Source organism: Pyxicephalus adspersus, chromosome Z, assembly GCF_032062135.1.
Source record: "Pyxicephalus adspersus chromosome Z, UCB_Pads_2.0, whole genome shotgun sequence".
Taxonomy (NCBI): Eukaryota; Metazoa; Chordata; class Amphibia; order Anura; family Pyxicephalidae; genus Pyxicephalus; species Pyxicephalus adspersus.
In genome coordinates this window covers 15,044,220-15,061,179 of record NC_092871.1, presented here as the reverse complement: position 1 = coordinate 15,061,179, position 16,960 = coordinate 15,044,220, and the positions used below count along the sequence as shown (strand labels likewise).

Genomic DNA, 16,960 nt, shown 5'->3' with positions numbered 1-16,960 from the left:
TGCTGGGAACCTGCATAACTGTGTATTCTATGGCATTCTAACCTTACCCCCAACTAAAAAAACACTAAAATTATAGTCTTTTTTGTTATGTACCAAACTTTTTGCCATCTGTAAATACAAAGTAGCTTCATTTGAATTTATGCAGGGATCTTCCAAAGTACAATATTGGTATTTCAATAATAGGCATTCAGAGTTTTAGAAAACTGATCAGATTTCCACCAGAATGACTGACCCAGCCCTGGTCTAAGAAATTTTACTTACTTTAGTTCACTGATAGAAAGCCATTTGTCATCACCATCATCTTGAGGAATCTGAATTTGGTTGATATCGGCATAGGCCAAAGTTTCTCCATCCCTCAGCCATTCCACATCTGGAGGCTCGCCTTCTCCACTTGCAATGCATCGAAGAACAATATCCTTCCCAAGTGAGGAAGTGACATTGGTTGGATTTGTTGTAAAATAGATACCTGGAATGCAGAAATGGATTTACTATATCAGTCCATGCAGAACATTATACTAAAACATTATTCAAATATCAATGAGCTCTTGGTGAAAAGGTGTTTTGGGCAATGTAAATATATTTGAGGAATCTCATATACACTAAACTCAGTCAGACTAAACACTGGAATACAAGGTACATATAGAATCACTTTTCTCCACTATGCCTTTCATATATTCTTATATTAATCTTTGTGTTCTTTTTATTAAAGTCATTGGGCCTGATTTATTAAAGCTCTGCAAGGCTGGATAGGATACACTTCCATCAGTAAAGCTGGGTGATCCAGCAAACCTAGAATGGATCTGGTCCAGGATTTAAAATATTTGCTAGCAAATGACTTTGAAGAAATCCATTCCAGCTTTGCTGGATCACCCAGCTTCACTGATGAAAGAGTATCCTCTCCAGCCTTGTAGTGCTTTATTAAATCAGGCCCACTGACTTCATTACTGACAAATGTGACAGGGTGGCAATGTGAACGTATAACTCTAAGTCTACCATAATCTGCAAATATGCTGTGCCTAGGTGCAAAATATTGCAACGTTTGGGCATGATCCCATTTTAACATTACATTCCGCATTTAGACCTGGGTTTAACTTATTTAGAATGTTTACAGTTCGGTCTCATGAACTTCCAGTGGCAGGCTTGCAGCGTGGACATTGTGTGTAGAGAAGTCATTGTCCCGGAGTAACTTTGTGCTGAGGTCTGGAGCCTTTGACCGATAACTCTGTGAAGTTGAATCACTCCTTTCTCTCCAATAATGAATGGGTTTCCTCATCTACTGGCTGTGTGTGCTTTGCCAAAGTCCTACTGACTCATTCAACATACACTGCAGGCTGATTGTCTATTAGTTTCCACACTATTCTACCTATAGATTACAACCAGTACAACAGATGCAAAGACTTTCTATTGTGTTACAAAGCTGTGTGTTTGTTGGGACATTCAATAGGCTGTTATTATCTTGTTATGACATAGAACAGAGCTATGATTATCAGCACAGATATGTTGTACTATTATATAATATGGTGTAAACTTATCACCATAGATAACAACTTAAGGAAAAGTTTTTTTTCTGTTATCACTGTCTATTGAGTAGCATTCTATATCACAGATATTAGAGGGGCCTCACATGCATTCCAGCGCTCCTCTGAATCGATGTAAGATTTATTCATTCTGTATCAATAGGTGAAAGTATGCTTTCAATGTTACTCATCAACCAAGTTCTTGAGTTGCAGTGAATCTAATACATTAAAGCTTGGCATGTTCACAGAGCTCCCAACTGTCCTTCATTTGGAGGGACTGTTCTTCGTTTAATCCAAATTTAGCTCCAGTTTTAGAGATCTCCAAAAATAAATGTGCTATTTAATTGCCGAAGCTATTAATTTAGATCCAAACCTAATATGCCCCCTTCATTTTATTGCATTGGTTATTTTTAAATGCTAATAATAATTAAATCAAAGTTGTGTTTAGAAAACTTTGTTGGTTTAAGTATTTATTCTTGTGCTTTTATCCACCATGGTCATGACATTAAAGGTCTGGTAAGGAAGTTTCCATTCTATGTCTAATGTTCTGTGTGCAATGTTCTAGTATTGCATGTTAGGCAATATGACATAGAATATCTATAGATTCACTGAAAATACAGTATAATACAGCAATAATTTGCCTGACTGGATATTATTGGATGTTTAGAACCTTGCATGATATATCCAGGCAGTGCATTCAATGGCTGGGTGCCATTCATTTCACATGGCACCCGAAAGCTCCTTATGAGCACATTTCAAGCCTGAACTGTGCCACTAAACCATTTATCAGTGTAAGTCGATAAAAAGGAATGAGTTGCCCTAAATCTCTTTTCATAGAGTGAGTGGTGTTCTGTAGTCCAAAGAAGAGTACTTAAAACAATGCTAAATGAAAGTGGTGCAGAACAGTCAGAGAACAGAGACAGAGAAGTTATCAGCTCACAAGAGTTTTGATGGATTTTTGGTTAGCAAAATTTCCAGGAGGTCAGTAGTGACAGCCCCTGTGTTTCTCTTATAACAAATATAACAAATATACAATCATAGCTTTACCTTAAAGATTTTCAATGGGAATTTGACATATACAATGGAAACCCTATATTGCATATACAGTTGATTTAGTCGAAACTGAGTCACATGAAGTTTTGAGGTTGAAAAACAACTGAAAGAAGAAGTAGCCATTATGCAATGTTTTCAGTTTCATGTGTTGCTTTTTTATTGATTTTAAAGGATCCTTGGGTCTTTGCCTGCTCATCTTCTATTGGAGGAATGCGGACCTCGACAGTAGTTTATTTGCCTATCAGCAGTAATATATGAAAGCTTTCCAAAGTCTAGTGCAAATGTAACACGATTCAGCCCCCATAGGAATGGGACTTGTCAAACTGGTCTTGGTAGACAAAGGATAAGACAACATGGGAGCGTCTGATGCCTAAACCTGATAACTGCAGTATTCAGAGTTAGATTATGGTGCTTCATGAATGAAATGAGAAATGATCTGACTCCAGCAATGAGAAAAGAAATCTCTGATTTCAATCTCTGAAATCATTACTGACCTGAATTGCTCCCGGGTCAACCTAGGCTTAGGATTATGAAAAAAAAACTCACTGCATCTAGAATTGCAAATAATAATTAGGAAATAATTTAGGAAACCATTCCAGATTTGCTGGAGAACCTGGTTTCTCCCTTGGTATCTTCTCCAGTCTTGGAGAGCTTTAATAAATCAGAGCTGATGCCTTTAGTAATCTTCCCTGGACTCCCTGGCTTTATCTTGCCAATATTAGAAATCTTCTTGAAATGTCCAACCTGGTTCATGAGTTTTCCACAGATTACTTAGTGGTGGGGTAAAGTGGTGGCTGGATAATTCTGACTGAATTTGTTTCAGACCTTGATTGGAACTTTGAGCAATCTGAGTCAGTGAAGATGTAGAACTGGACATGCCAGCTGTCAACGTCCACTGGCCGGCTTGCCTTAGCCATGCTTTAGCTGTCATTGACAAGTGTTTCCTTTTCTATCCATAACTAGGTCGTTGTTGGTTGATATAGGTCCTTGTTTGGATTCTTGCAGAGGCAATGGGGAAAGCTACACAACCATCAATTTTGATGATATTGGCATTGGCAGCCAAAATATTGCAAATGTCAACTTACATACCCTCACCCCCACAGCAGTGCCAACATCTTCACTTATTGTATTTCTGGGATTTGGGGTCGTTGGCCATCTTGATTGGCGAGGCTGGGATGATGTTGCTTCTGCAAAAGCACACAGGAGTGTATTCATTCCTCCAGCAAGGTATGCTGGGGTGGTCTGAGCTGCACATGTGCACTCTTTTGTGTATATTCTACAGAAGATTGCGAACAAACAGGGAAGCCTGCCTGCTCCCAACTTTTACTTGCTTTTTTTACATGGTCTGGGGAAAGGGCCCTAAGGGGGAACCACTGTAATCATAAAGTTTAACTCAACTGTCTAAGGCTTTTTTAAGACATACTTGACCAATAGTTTTGCTCTAAATCAGTCTTTATTTACTTTTTATCCTTTGAGGAAATCCTTACATAAATTATAGGTTTTAGACAATCCATGTTTTAACCAAGTCACCATAAATTGGTGATTTTTAGAATACTTTCATGGACATCAAAATCATCATTAGCTTCATGAGGCTGGTTCTACCAAGTGGTGTTGACCCAAGAACTATGCAGACATGATCAAATAGGAGGTCAATCAGCCAGTTTGAGGAATCTCTAGCAACCTCTGGAGGAACCCCAAAACTCATCAGAATCCTGGTTGAGAATGGCTGTTCTATATCAAAGTAAGTGCTGTTCTGATAAAAGTTTCTAGTTTCTGAATGAATAATCTTGCAGAGATTGTATAACATTCTTCTTCACATTTCCTCTTCAGTGATTTTGGCACACAACACAACAGCAGAATGCTTCGTACCCTATAAGGTAGAAAGTCTTTTTTTGTTAGATTGGTTTGGAGATCCCCTAAACCGTGAAGCCCCTAGGAGCTTTGAACTGGAGATTTTGGGAGAATGACTCAGATCCGTGGCAGAACACTCAGCTTGTTTGCATTACTCAAAAATGACTAAGATTTCTGTGACAATGCCATCAGTGCACAAAATGTGAACCACTATTAAGATGAATGAAATAGTCTCCATTAATAAAATGAATCTCTTGTGCTGTAATCTCTAAAGTGCCACTGGACTGCAGAAGAAACTATGAATAGTGTTTCTGTTCTGATTCATATTTTGCATTCGGTCCAAACTTCTGACATTTGATTTAATTCTATTAGAACTGAGCAAACCTGTTGCTTGACTTATCTTTTTTTTTAGCTCAGTTTTAGTACTCAGCGGGCAGCCTCTGCTCAGTGCATACATTACCAACAGGCTCACAGCCTTACAATCTAACGTCAAAGCTGACTTAAGCTACGTACACACGTCAGATTTTTATCGCCCGATAATCGGCATCGGCCAATTATCGGGCGAAAATCTGCCGTGTGTACATGTTACCCATGACAATGATTAGCCAGGGGTATCTAAAAACAAATGCAAACTAAAGCCCCATTCAGACATCAGCTGGACATCAGGGTAATAATATTGTCTAAAGCACAAAGTACAGACGTCAAATTTATGTTGATTTTTGTGATGTTTCAAATGACAGAAGTGGACACAATAATGCATGTGCAAAATTGTGCAAAGAAATTAAGGAGCAAAGGTGTCAATGGAACCTCAGAACATTGGCAGCTTTATTTGTACGGACATCTGCAAATGTATAATTTAAGTTGGAATGCAAATCCCCCAACATACTGGGCTTTTCTGCAGAAATATTTAGCAATATTGAAACAATTCCAAGGCTAAAGACCCCCCACATCTTGCTATGGCTATCTTTTGCTACATTATAACCACCAAGAGCGTACTAACATTATTTAAAAACAAAGCAGCTGGCCATGAAAACTTACTTTCCATATCTGTAGTTGAATATATGGAGAAATAATTGTGATAAAAAACAAACAAATCTAAGCTGAAGAATAGGACATGGCCCTAAAACACTTTATAGTAGTATAGTAGTATAATAGGGCACTTATAATAATAAAAAAAAGTTATTGTGGAATTTCAGGACAACTTTTTGTTTTTGTATAGAGAGTAAAGTGTTCAAACTTTTTGTATGCATTTTCTGTTAACTAGGTTTCCATAGGGGAGATTTTTTTGGTGTTTTGGTCCCAAGAGAGAGTCTTTTCAACAGGTTCATTGGCAGTGGTGAAAAGCTCATAGATGCATTACCGTATTGTATTACACATATGTTTGTTAATGCTTTATGTCTCTTTTAGAGAGAGCACCTTTCTTGGTGACTATCGTCATTTTGGGTCAAGTCCCAGCAAGCTGAAACATGGCTGTGACAGTTTCTTCTTTTTATTTAACAAAATCTACCTAAAGAGACACTAAGGCTCTGATTTATTAAAGTTCTCCAAGGCGGGGGAGTATACACTTTCATCAGTGAAGCTGGGTGATCCAGCACACCTGGAAAAGATCTGGTCCAGGATAGAAAACATTTGCTAACAAATACCAAATGACTTTGAATAAATCCATTCCAGGTTTGCTGGATCACCCAGCTTCACTGATTAAAGTGTGACTTTGCCAGCCTTGGAGAGCTTTAATAAATCACGCCCTAAACCTTTACAATACCCTAATGTTATACCTTCTTTTGGGTACACAATTATATCAAAACTGTATGCCCCCAAAGATTGGCTACATTGGCTACACAATCTTTTTAGAGGGTTAGTGTAGCCACCATCTAAGGCATACATGCAGAGTGCTAGATGCCAAATCTAGGCATTAAAGTCTGGTGCTAGCTAGACATGACCATAATACGAGAGACTGAGACCCAAAGTTCAGGAACAGTGCAGCAGTGGGGTGAGAAAGGTGAGATGTCTGCACAATGAAAAAGTGTTCACACCGCTCATTCAGAAGAAAAATGAAGGTGTTGAGTATTAATTAGAAGTGATTTGCAGGTGTTTTTTTTTCTAGGGTGGCGTCACTTGAACTGGTCTACAACAAATCCCACACAGGCTGCCATATAAGTGCACATTTATCTTCAACCTTCGACTATTGCCCCTCACCTCCCTTTTGTCTCTAAGGTGAAGGTAGAATGTAACCTATGTCCAGATGGACTTTAACCACAGCAATCACCTTGTCACTTTAAGCCTAAGGTAATAGGTGAAGGGTCACAGGGACAGGGTGATGACAAAATTTGAGATCCATGACCATTAGTTCAGTTCTTTTTCTGAATACTCATGTCCTTTACCAAGCACAATCCCCGTATTGTTCAATGATTCCTCTGTGCTGTGCCAAATAATCACAGCACACACACCACCATGGGCACAAATGAGGCATCTGTATACGTGTACCCTGAACTGTATCCCAAAACGTTATATTCATGTACGGACATGAACAATAATACTGAGTATTTTTTTTGCACCAGGGGGCTGGCACACATTAAAATACAGAAGAATACACAATTATACTTTTTTAGTTTTCAGGAACCTAAACATTTATCTAAACCCTAAAACTTTGTATACTTCTGTGCACTGTATTGAAATCTCAAAACAATATGTTTCTCATCTGCAAGCTACAAAATAATGACCACTTATGTAATGGAGATGAAAATAGGTCAGAAAGATTTCAGCCAAAATCATAAATGACTGGCCAATGGTTCCAGTGCTATTTCTCCATAGATACAGTATAGTGAGTGAGTTTTGTCACCTTAACTAATGGACCACACACATCTAAAGTCTGCTATACTGCAATATATTACATTTTTGTGCTTGGGTTTCTTTGCATTTTTTATTATTATTATCATGGGTAAGTGTTATAACCACACCAAATACATACTAAAGCTGTGGTGCAGCGGCACACTTTTCGCTGTCATATATCCACCCCTGGATACAGCAATACTCAAATTTAAATATGAAATGTTGTTTTTTTCCCCATGACATGCTTTTATGCTCGATCTTCAAAGCCCCAGAGACCACACATATGATCAATAGCCTAAGTTCAATACTTTAATGTACCTACAAAAGTCTGTAAAGGTATGTTTTGTACTTTTCCATATCTTAGCATCAATCTAAGGAAGATCAGGTGTCCCATTGCTGTGTATTCAAAAAAGTAAAGGTCTGTGTTACATTGGATGTGATTTCACATTTATGTATGCATGGATATCAAGGCTATGTACACACGTGCAATGGTTCTCGGACAATAATGGGCTCAGGGCTGATATCAGACAAGAATCTTGCGTGTGTACAATCGATTACGATCGTAATGCAGGTGAAGGGGAGAGAGCACAGCGGGGTGCCGCTCCATCGCTCTCCCCTCTCCAAAGACAGAATGGTTCATGCATCGTGCAGTCATTTGGAAAGGATCGTGAAAAAACTTTTCTAACGACAATTATTGCACATATATGCATAGCCTAAGAGCCTATCGTCTCCGAATGTGAACAATGGCAATAAGCTCATACTAGAGCTAGATAGATAGATAGATAGATAGATAGATAGATAGATAGATAGATATAGATAGATAATGGATAGATAGATAGATAGATAGATAGATAGATAATGGATAGATAGATAGATAATGGATAGATAGATAGATAGATAGATAGATAGATAGATAGATAGATAGATAGATAGATAGATAGATCCACAAGCAGGAACCAACCAGGAATAATTCTATTTTCAATACATTTGTTCTCAGTTGTTCAGGTTAGTCAATAACACTTTTGCACCATGATTACTGAATAGGTCCACTGTCTGGATGAGTTCAAGGCTTTGAGCAGGCCATGGTAATACCTTTTGTTGTTGCGCCAATCCTGACACCAAACAGCAAGTGTTCTCCTTTTTCTGTGGAAACAGAAGAGCAGTCGCTGATTGGTTTCAGATTTTTATCAACCTGCTGGAAAGAGACAACAAGCACATCCAGTGGAACAATGGTGTCCAGTGCTTACTGTTGATTATTTAGTGATGTTCATGTCACTTGCAAATATTGGCTAATGGATGACTACCCTTTAGCTGGCACATTTCTAACCAAGAATTGAATTCTGTGAGAATTTTGTCACCGCTGTGCCAACAATAACACAATGCCTTCATTCTGATTCATCTAATTTTATGATGTGACACATGCACTGTGAAACACTGATTCCATTTACTGAGAAAAAAAGAAAATCACTGGTCTATTGAAACAATGATTAAACATGAAGAGTAATTTCTGCATGTGAGAAGAAATGCTTCTCGCATTTAGAAACAGCAATAATCATACTACTACAAGCATTGGATGAAGCAGCAGTGATCTGATTTGCATATTCCTAGCCACTTTAGCCACTATGTAGGGTTCATCATAAGATATTTGCCCTATGTTTTCTCTTGATTCCACGCAGTAGGAATTCCAGTAGGATCAGCCGCCAAAGTTTTCATAGACACCTGGTCCTTCATAGTATAGAGGTATTTATGTATGGCTTCCCACAATGTAGCAATCTTTGACTGAGTGGCCAATTGTAACATATTCAGAAGGTATCCTATCCTGCCTCCAAAAACTATACATAGGTGGCAACTCCAATACATAGTAGGTATATAAATATAAAATAGGAGGGGGGCAGCTTGCCGAGCCATGTGCAAATTTCATTTTTTGAGTAAGTTGAAATTTAAATAGGAATTTTAGAAGATCCAATTGCAGATCCTTGCACTATGGGTGCATGTTGGGAGTATGTTGGGCTTTCTTTTATTACTACAAGTTAATTTTCATCCATATATAAATGTAAATGCATATTTTTTGGTGTAATAACAATGTCAAATAGCTGCTTGCACAAAGTTCAGTAGTACTATCAACCAAGGTGCAACTTAAGGTATGTAAATCAGGAAGCAGTTTGAGTCACAAGGAATATAAAGGAAATAGTGATAATTTAAACAACAATGAACTTTTTGGTGGAATACACATCAGCCCGGGATTATCTGAGGAAAGGGGTACTTAAGGAAGTTAGTCTTGTTTGTCATTAAAGTCATAATTATTTTACCATACAAGTCCTGTGAAAGTCTTCAGATGCCTTCAATACAGATATATATCAGTATAATAGTCGTAGAAATGTATACACCCTATAGATATACTTACGTTTAAATTGCCTAAAAATAGAGGTTAGTTTATAATTGCTCAAGGTGACGGAGGAGACATTTTACCAAATAAATAGGTGTATGTGCGATGATCAATTTAATGCTTTTGGAAGTCATCACCTGAGTTGACTGCCCAAATCTGTAAGACTTCCCATCTGTATAGTTGGAAGAAATTGATAAATGTGCTGCCACATTGTTTGGCATGATTCAGTTTGCTTGTGTGTGCCCAGGGTGATTCAGTTTGCCCATGTGCGGCCATGGTGATTCAGTTTGCCCATGAGTGAGCAGGCTATGTCCAATGAGCAAATGACAACCTGAATAACCTCATACCTGTATACAAAAAGTAGGTACAAGTTTTTTTGAGGATAAATAGTTTGTCTTGTCTGCACATTCTGCACAGTCTCACTGTCACTGGTCCTCCAATCTGATCGGTGCACAATAGCTTTGTTTGTACTCACCATTCTGTGCCAACACAGCCCTGAGGATTCCCAGGAGAAAAAGCACCCCAAACATTAAACCCATCTTGGTGATGAGGCTTTCTCGCCTTCTCGCCTTTCCAAATTCCCACAAGCCGCTGCTGATGTTAACTCTTCATGGAGGACAAAAAAAAAAAAAGTTCTCAAGAACTTTCGAAAAATGATGTATTCAATGAACTCACAAGTGCCTCAAAATCCAAAAACACAGCAGAAGAGAATGTTAAGGACTCCAGAAAGGTTTTGTAAATCCAAATTACAGCAGTTCTAAAATACAGTAAGTCCAAAAAAAAGAGAAGAGCACTCTGTCAAAGTTTTGAAATGATGAAACTTAACCTTTAGCAACAAAAAGAAACTATTAAATTCTCCCTGTTTCCAATAGCTCTAAAGTTGTGGAAAATGAGTTGGGGAGTGCACGGTTAGATGGGGCGGGAGAGTGGGAAGGGAGGATTGTCTAAGCTGGAGTCTGCCCTTCCATTTGTGAGTCACACACTCCCACTGGAAGAGTTTGTACAATAGCAAAGGAAGCATTCCTATGTAGGGACTGAAGAGGGGAGGGAGGAGGCAGAGGAATGAATATAACCCAGGAGATCAGAGGCACTACATACCATTCTTCAGTAACACCAATGTGTCTTGGAGCCATCTGTGCATTTCTCAACATGTTTTACAGTTTACAAGGCGGCATATTTCCGAAGTATATCAATATGGTCTGAAGTGTAATTGGGTTAGTAATGCAGTTACACCTGGCAAATAGTCAAAAATGGCATTTTTTAGTTCCCATGTGCATGTCACCTATATTTTACATTTAATAATTTTTATTCCTCAATGGAAACATTGTTCCCTATCCAGCGATCTCCTAGCTGCAATTAAACAGATATACACAAATTAAGTTAAATTCGCTATGCTTACTAATTCTATGTAATTTGAAGTTCTTTTGGGCAGAGTCTCCCTCCTTCTGTATCATTGTTTGTATCTGTCTCTCATTTGCAATCTCTAAGGCTTCTGTGTATTATCTTGGCACTTTATAAATACAGAATATTAATAATGACCATGTTGTCCATGCTAGGAATAGTGCTCCTAAACTGCCGGGGCACGTAAAAGGCTATCATTCAGGTAAAATTCAGACTAGCAGTATTTTACAATGGCGTTTACCACTCCAGAGCGCCTGCTATCAAACATGAGGTACGCAGGAGAGGTATCAGGCTTGAGCTGTTTGTTTTTTGTACACATTTGGAAGTGTCAGACAAGTGGTTTTAAAGCAGAACTAAACTAGAACTAATAATGCACGGAAGACATCATTTTCATCGCTGGCTCCATGTCGGTCTTCCATGAAGACGGTGATCCTCCTCACTCATTAAATTTTGTAACCTCTGCACATGCAAATAGTTATATAGCACCAACGTGATAGGCAGCACTGTACAGATCCATGGACGATGGATCCATGGCCTATCCATAGACGATGGTTGAGGAACGATCGTAATGGAAGTGAAGGGGAGAGAGTGCAGCAGGGTACGGCTCCGTCAATCTCCCCCTCCCCTCTACATAGAGCAGAACGGTGCTGTATGTGCATGGTGCAGTCGTTAGTTGTTGGAAAGGATTGTGAGATTATTGCAGGTGTGTACATAGCCTAATTCATTTTATTGATAACCAGGACATTGGGGTAGTTGATAACTAGCCTGCAGTGGCAAACAGCAGCAGATTCACTTTTAAAAAATGCTCATCTCAACTTAGCCCTTCTATTACAAAAATGAATACAATATTCATAAAAAACCTGACAAAGATCAGAATTATCTTTTTTGCAATTTTTGTCATTAGCCACTATTTATATAGCGCCAACATATTATGCAGCGCTTTACAAAGTCAATAGTCATGTCACTAGGTGTCCCTCAAAGGGGCTCACAATCTATGTCCCTACCATAGTAATATGTCTATAATACATTCTAAGGTCAAATTTTAAACATACTGTATGTTTTTTGGATGTGGATGGAAACCAGAGTACGCAGGAGAAACCCATGAAAACCCTGTAAACTCCTTGCAGATAGTGTCCTGGCCAGGATTGGAACTTTGGGACCCAGTGCTGCAAAGGCCAGAGTGCTAACCACTGAGCCAACCATGCTGCCTTATGCTGTGCATACTTCCCAACTATGGAACATTCTTACCCCAGGACCTGCACGCATGAAAGGCATCATCTTCACCATTGGCCGCATGTCAGACTTTCGTGAAGATGGTAATCCTCCACGTTCATTAAATTATGTAACCTCTGCACATGCACAGGAGTTACATTATCCATGGTGAGCTCTAAACTTCACGACCCATGTGGTGCACAGAGCTAAAACAAAAAGCCACCAGGAGCCAGGGAGTAAAGCTGCGTACACACAACAAATTTTTCTCTCCCGATAATCGGTATCGGTCAATTATCGGGCGAAAATCTGCCGTGTGTACAGTCGGTCGTCGTCCATCGTCCGACGACCGTCCTGGCGGATCCATGGACGATGGACGACGACCGATCCTAATGAAAGGGAAGGGGAGAGCGCGCAGCAGGGTGCCGCTCCGTCGCTCTCCCCCTCCCCTCTCCATAGAGCATGAACGGTGCTGTATGTACAGCATCGTTCATGCACCGTGCAGTCTTTTCTCGTTGGAAAGGATAGTGAAAGATCCTTTCCAACGAGAAAAATTGCAGGTGTGTACGCAGCTTTAGTTATTTGACAAAAGATACATTGTACATTTCTTTTGACAAATAGTACTGCCTCCAGGTAGTTTATTGTTTTTTCAATGTTGGTTTTGCATTTGTAAGAAGCACCAATTCAAGTCTATGCAGGCAGAAAAGGCAACAACCTGCCCCTGAACATTACATGTAGCGGCAAAAAAAAATTGTGACAACATTGCCACCTCCTACTGCCTGTCAAATAAGTGAATGAGCCTATTTTGTACAATGTTAAACAGGTTTTGCAAGTGGTTTTGGCAGTAAAATGGCAGTAAAAAAACCCTAGTCTGAACTTAGCCAACTATTTTAATGCTTCCCCAAAAAAAAAGTTTTAGGTTTTCAGCAAACATTTCTTTTTACATAAGTAGAATTCCTAACTGTAAAAAAATGATCATCAAATAAACAATGCAATAACTGATACATTTACACCATTGGGTATGTAACATATACAGCTGCTCAATATTTAAAAAAAAAAACCCTAATATTTTATTCCCAAATTCTTGTTCCTGTAACTATTGCAAAGGTAAAATTTTCAGAATGGATTTTTCATAATCTACATCACTCATCATCAATCTCATTGGTTTATTTGGATTGTTTATAGGAGGGTTGTTGATTAATATGCTATAACTTCCACAATTTCTAAATAACTGAGTCTTTACAAAATGTCAACTGACCCTATTTTGGAAGGACATTTTGGAACCAAGTCCCTGTCCCTCTCTTCTTTTCAGCTTTCTTTAATTTGATACACCGATCTCTATAAAAATGGGCTTTATACCTATTATACTGTTATACTAAACTGAACCTTTCACCGACCATCTAATATTGTATTAATATATTATTATTACTATTATTATTATTGTATTACTTGTTATTATTTTGCGGTCAGTGTTTTAAGATTTTCCTAACTTGGGCATGGCAGGAATGTGTCTACATATTAAAAGCCATTCTTGGAAGGTTCTTATCTCAGAAGGTTAGGAGAAATGAAACTTTTGTCAGTTCAGTCTTCAGAGAAAGCCATGAATGAGTTAGGAAACATTGTGACTAGCAAAAAAAAATTCATTCAGGCAACTTGTTTATGTTTATCTTCCTTCTTTGAGTTTCAATTCATCTCAAAAACACATTACGGAACTTCCAGTTTTAAATCCAGTATTTGATGATCTTTCTTTCTCGCACGCCAAAAAAGCAACAGGTTCAATATGGCAGCAAGACAATGTGAATCTCCAAATGAGTTGTAATCATTGATAGATTTTTTTTTCCCTTGGAAACAGTTTTCTCTGATGCTTTTTCAGCCACTGACCCCATATGAAAACAGAAATGTAGACTTCTGATCTGAAAATTTGTCCTGGGTCAGTTTTACAGAGTGTATTAAAGACAATGAATTAGAATACCAGCCAGCTATCAATTTTAGAAGAAGAGGTCAGATACGGCAGCTTTCATATTTCTCTATTACAAGTATATTTAAAATGAACTCATCTTTCGTTGTTGTAGGCATCCTTTAACTACTTACACATTCCAAATTATTGTTGCTTGAGACAAACTATTGTGATCATTTTGGACAAAAATCAAGCATGTGAACAGTGGTCTCCCAATGTCCATCCCAGTGGATCAATGAATGATTAGAGACCACTGCTGTATTTTCTAATAGAAGAGAGTACATTAGTAAACCACTCATTCATCCTCCCCTATTCCTTAAAACTGAAAAATCACTGATTTGAAACATACACAGGGGGCTAAGCAATCTTGGCCACTCAACAAACACAAGAGATGTCATATAGGAGGAAGACTTTTGTGTCCCCTATATACAAAAAGTGCCAAGTATTTCTCTTTAGTCCTAGCAGCCAAGCAGAGCAATAGTGGATGAAATGTAAAGAGAGTTGCCAATGAAGCTACCAATAAAGTCATCCTGTTGCTCTACATTTGCAATTACAGGATTCTTTGATTCAATGTGTCATGTTTGGTCCACTATGATAAGCCAATTTTAAAAAGTTAGCTGTACAAATTGGTTTAATAGTCCAATCAAAATCTAATTGTGTATGGCCAGCATGTGCTCTGAAAGTTAAAAAAAGTGAAGTTAAACTATTAAACATGACACTTCTGTATCTGTTACTAGACAGATCCTCTCACTAGGTGACACTGATCTATTGACCCCATAGGTTATAACAACATGATTAACCCTTTTAGCAAAGAGTGTGAAAGATGCCTGAAGCAGGAAAAAAGCTTTGAAGCATTCCCTAGAGGTAGAGGGAGATAGTGTCCAAGCTGGAACTGCAAAGACATCTCAGTCATACGATCTTCTAATTGACTATAGAGTGAAGGGACATCATGTGTGGCATTCTAAGGACTTAATCCTTGGACTTGCCTGACAAGAAAGGTCTGTTAGTCATTAGGAATCAGAGTGACCAACATGAATTAGGACGGATACAATATATGAAGTAAATCTCTTCATGTTTTTTTTCCCAATCACTTTGCCGAATCTCCTTTAATATAGCCACACCATAACTATTAATATCGTTCCCCATGGAACATGGAATGTGTCCAAATAGTATGGCATGCTATTGCTTCTCACTATGTTCCTGATTTATCAAAGCTCTCTAAGGCTCGAGAGAATATACTTTCCTCAGTAAAGCTGGGAGATCCAGCAATCCTGGAATGGACCTGGTCCAGGATTCAAAACATTTGCTAGGCAATAGACAATTACTTGTCTATCTTACATTAAATCAATTCCACATTTGCTGGATCACCCAGCTTCAGTGATGAAAGTGTATCCTCTCCAGCCTTGGAGGGCTTTGATAAATCAGGCCCAATATATCTATTCCCAAAGTTCCTAATTGTTGCTTCCTCATGGCTTTATTTGTATTTATTTGTAGCTACAGTCACGCAATTTTATAAAAGTTTTAATATATTTTATAATTATAATGCTAATTGCATTGCCCCAAAAAAACAAAAGTTCACCAAATTCAGTACTGGTTTTCTCTTAGGTTTGGCTATGTACACATGTGAAACGGTTCTCATCTGATAATCGGCTCAGGGCTGATATCGGACCCGAATCTTGGTCCTTCTCCCCCTCCCTTCTCCATAGAGCAGAACAGTGCTGTACGTATCATTCATTTGTCATTGGCAAGGATTGTGAAAGATCCTTTCCAATGACAATTATTGCACATATGTACTTAGCCTATGCAATGCCCTTAAGAAAGGAAAACTTTAATTAGGACACCGGTGATTGTATCACACCCAGCTGATCTTTTTTTGTATGTAATGCAAGCTCTTGAAGTAAAGTTTACAACTGTCTTTCTATTGGAGGAACCAAGCCATATTGGTGTGATGTGGAGACCTTTTTATTACTCCAACATCTACTACATTTGTCTGTGCACTCCTCCATAGAAATGAACAGGGGTCGTTCCTGAACAGTTGTTTACCAATCCTCCATGTGGACCACTGTACACATATCAGACTTTCATCTCAAACAAGCATGACCATTCATTTATGGTGACGATTATCTGATGTTGATCTGATCTAGTTATCTGCTGAGTCTACTTACAAGGCTTTAAGCTGGGTACACACGTGCAATAATTGTCGTTGGAAAGGATCTTTCACGATCCTTTTCAACGACTAAGCACTGCATGATGCATGAACAAGTGCTGTACATACAGTGCCGTTCTGCTCTATGGAGAGGAGAGGGGGAGAATGAAGGAGCGGCATCCGCTGCGCACTCTCCCCCTTCGCTTCTATTACGATCGTTTGTCATCCATCGTCCGTGGATCCGCCAGGACAGTCGTTCAGATGATGGACGACGGGCACTGTACACACGCCAGATTCTCGTCTGATATCAGCCCTGAGCCAACTGTCAGATGAGAACCATTGGATGTGTGTATGCAGCCTTAAGCTATGACAGGTTCTCTTTATGCTTGTGTCAGTAGTCACTACAACCTCCTAATGTTTTACATCTGTCACTGAACATTAGTCAGGGTTTCTGAGTTATTATCGTGGGGAAGTTCAGAAGCAGGGAGAGCTGAGAGTTTTATGCTGAACCTGCTCCTCTGACATACAGGTGAATTGTGGGCAGGGAGAACAATAGACAAAGGGCCATGACTAGCTATAGGGTGAAAGGAGAATGGTGACTCGGCGGAGGT

At 38.8% G+C, this 16,960-nt stretch overlaps 1 protein-coding gene across 1 annotated transcript in view; it reads right to left on the bottom strand.

Annotated features, from left to right (window-relative positions):
* Positions 1–10,575, bottom strand: part of AXL (AXL receptor tyrosine kinase) — a 57,056-nt gene extending 46,481 nt beyond the window's left edge. Inside the window, 2 exon segments of the mRNA XM_072429378.1 lie at positions 262–466; positions 10,112–10,575. Of these exon segments, the coding sequence (XP_072285479.1) occupies positions 262–466; positions 10,112–10,175 (269 nt within the window). The 5' untranslated portion in view covers positions 10,176–10,575.
* Positions 10,576–16,960: the final 6,385 nt, after the last annotated feature.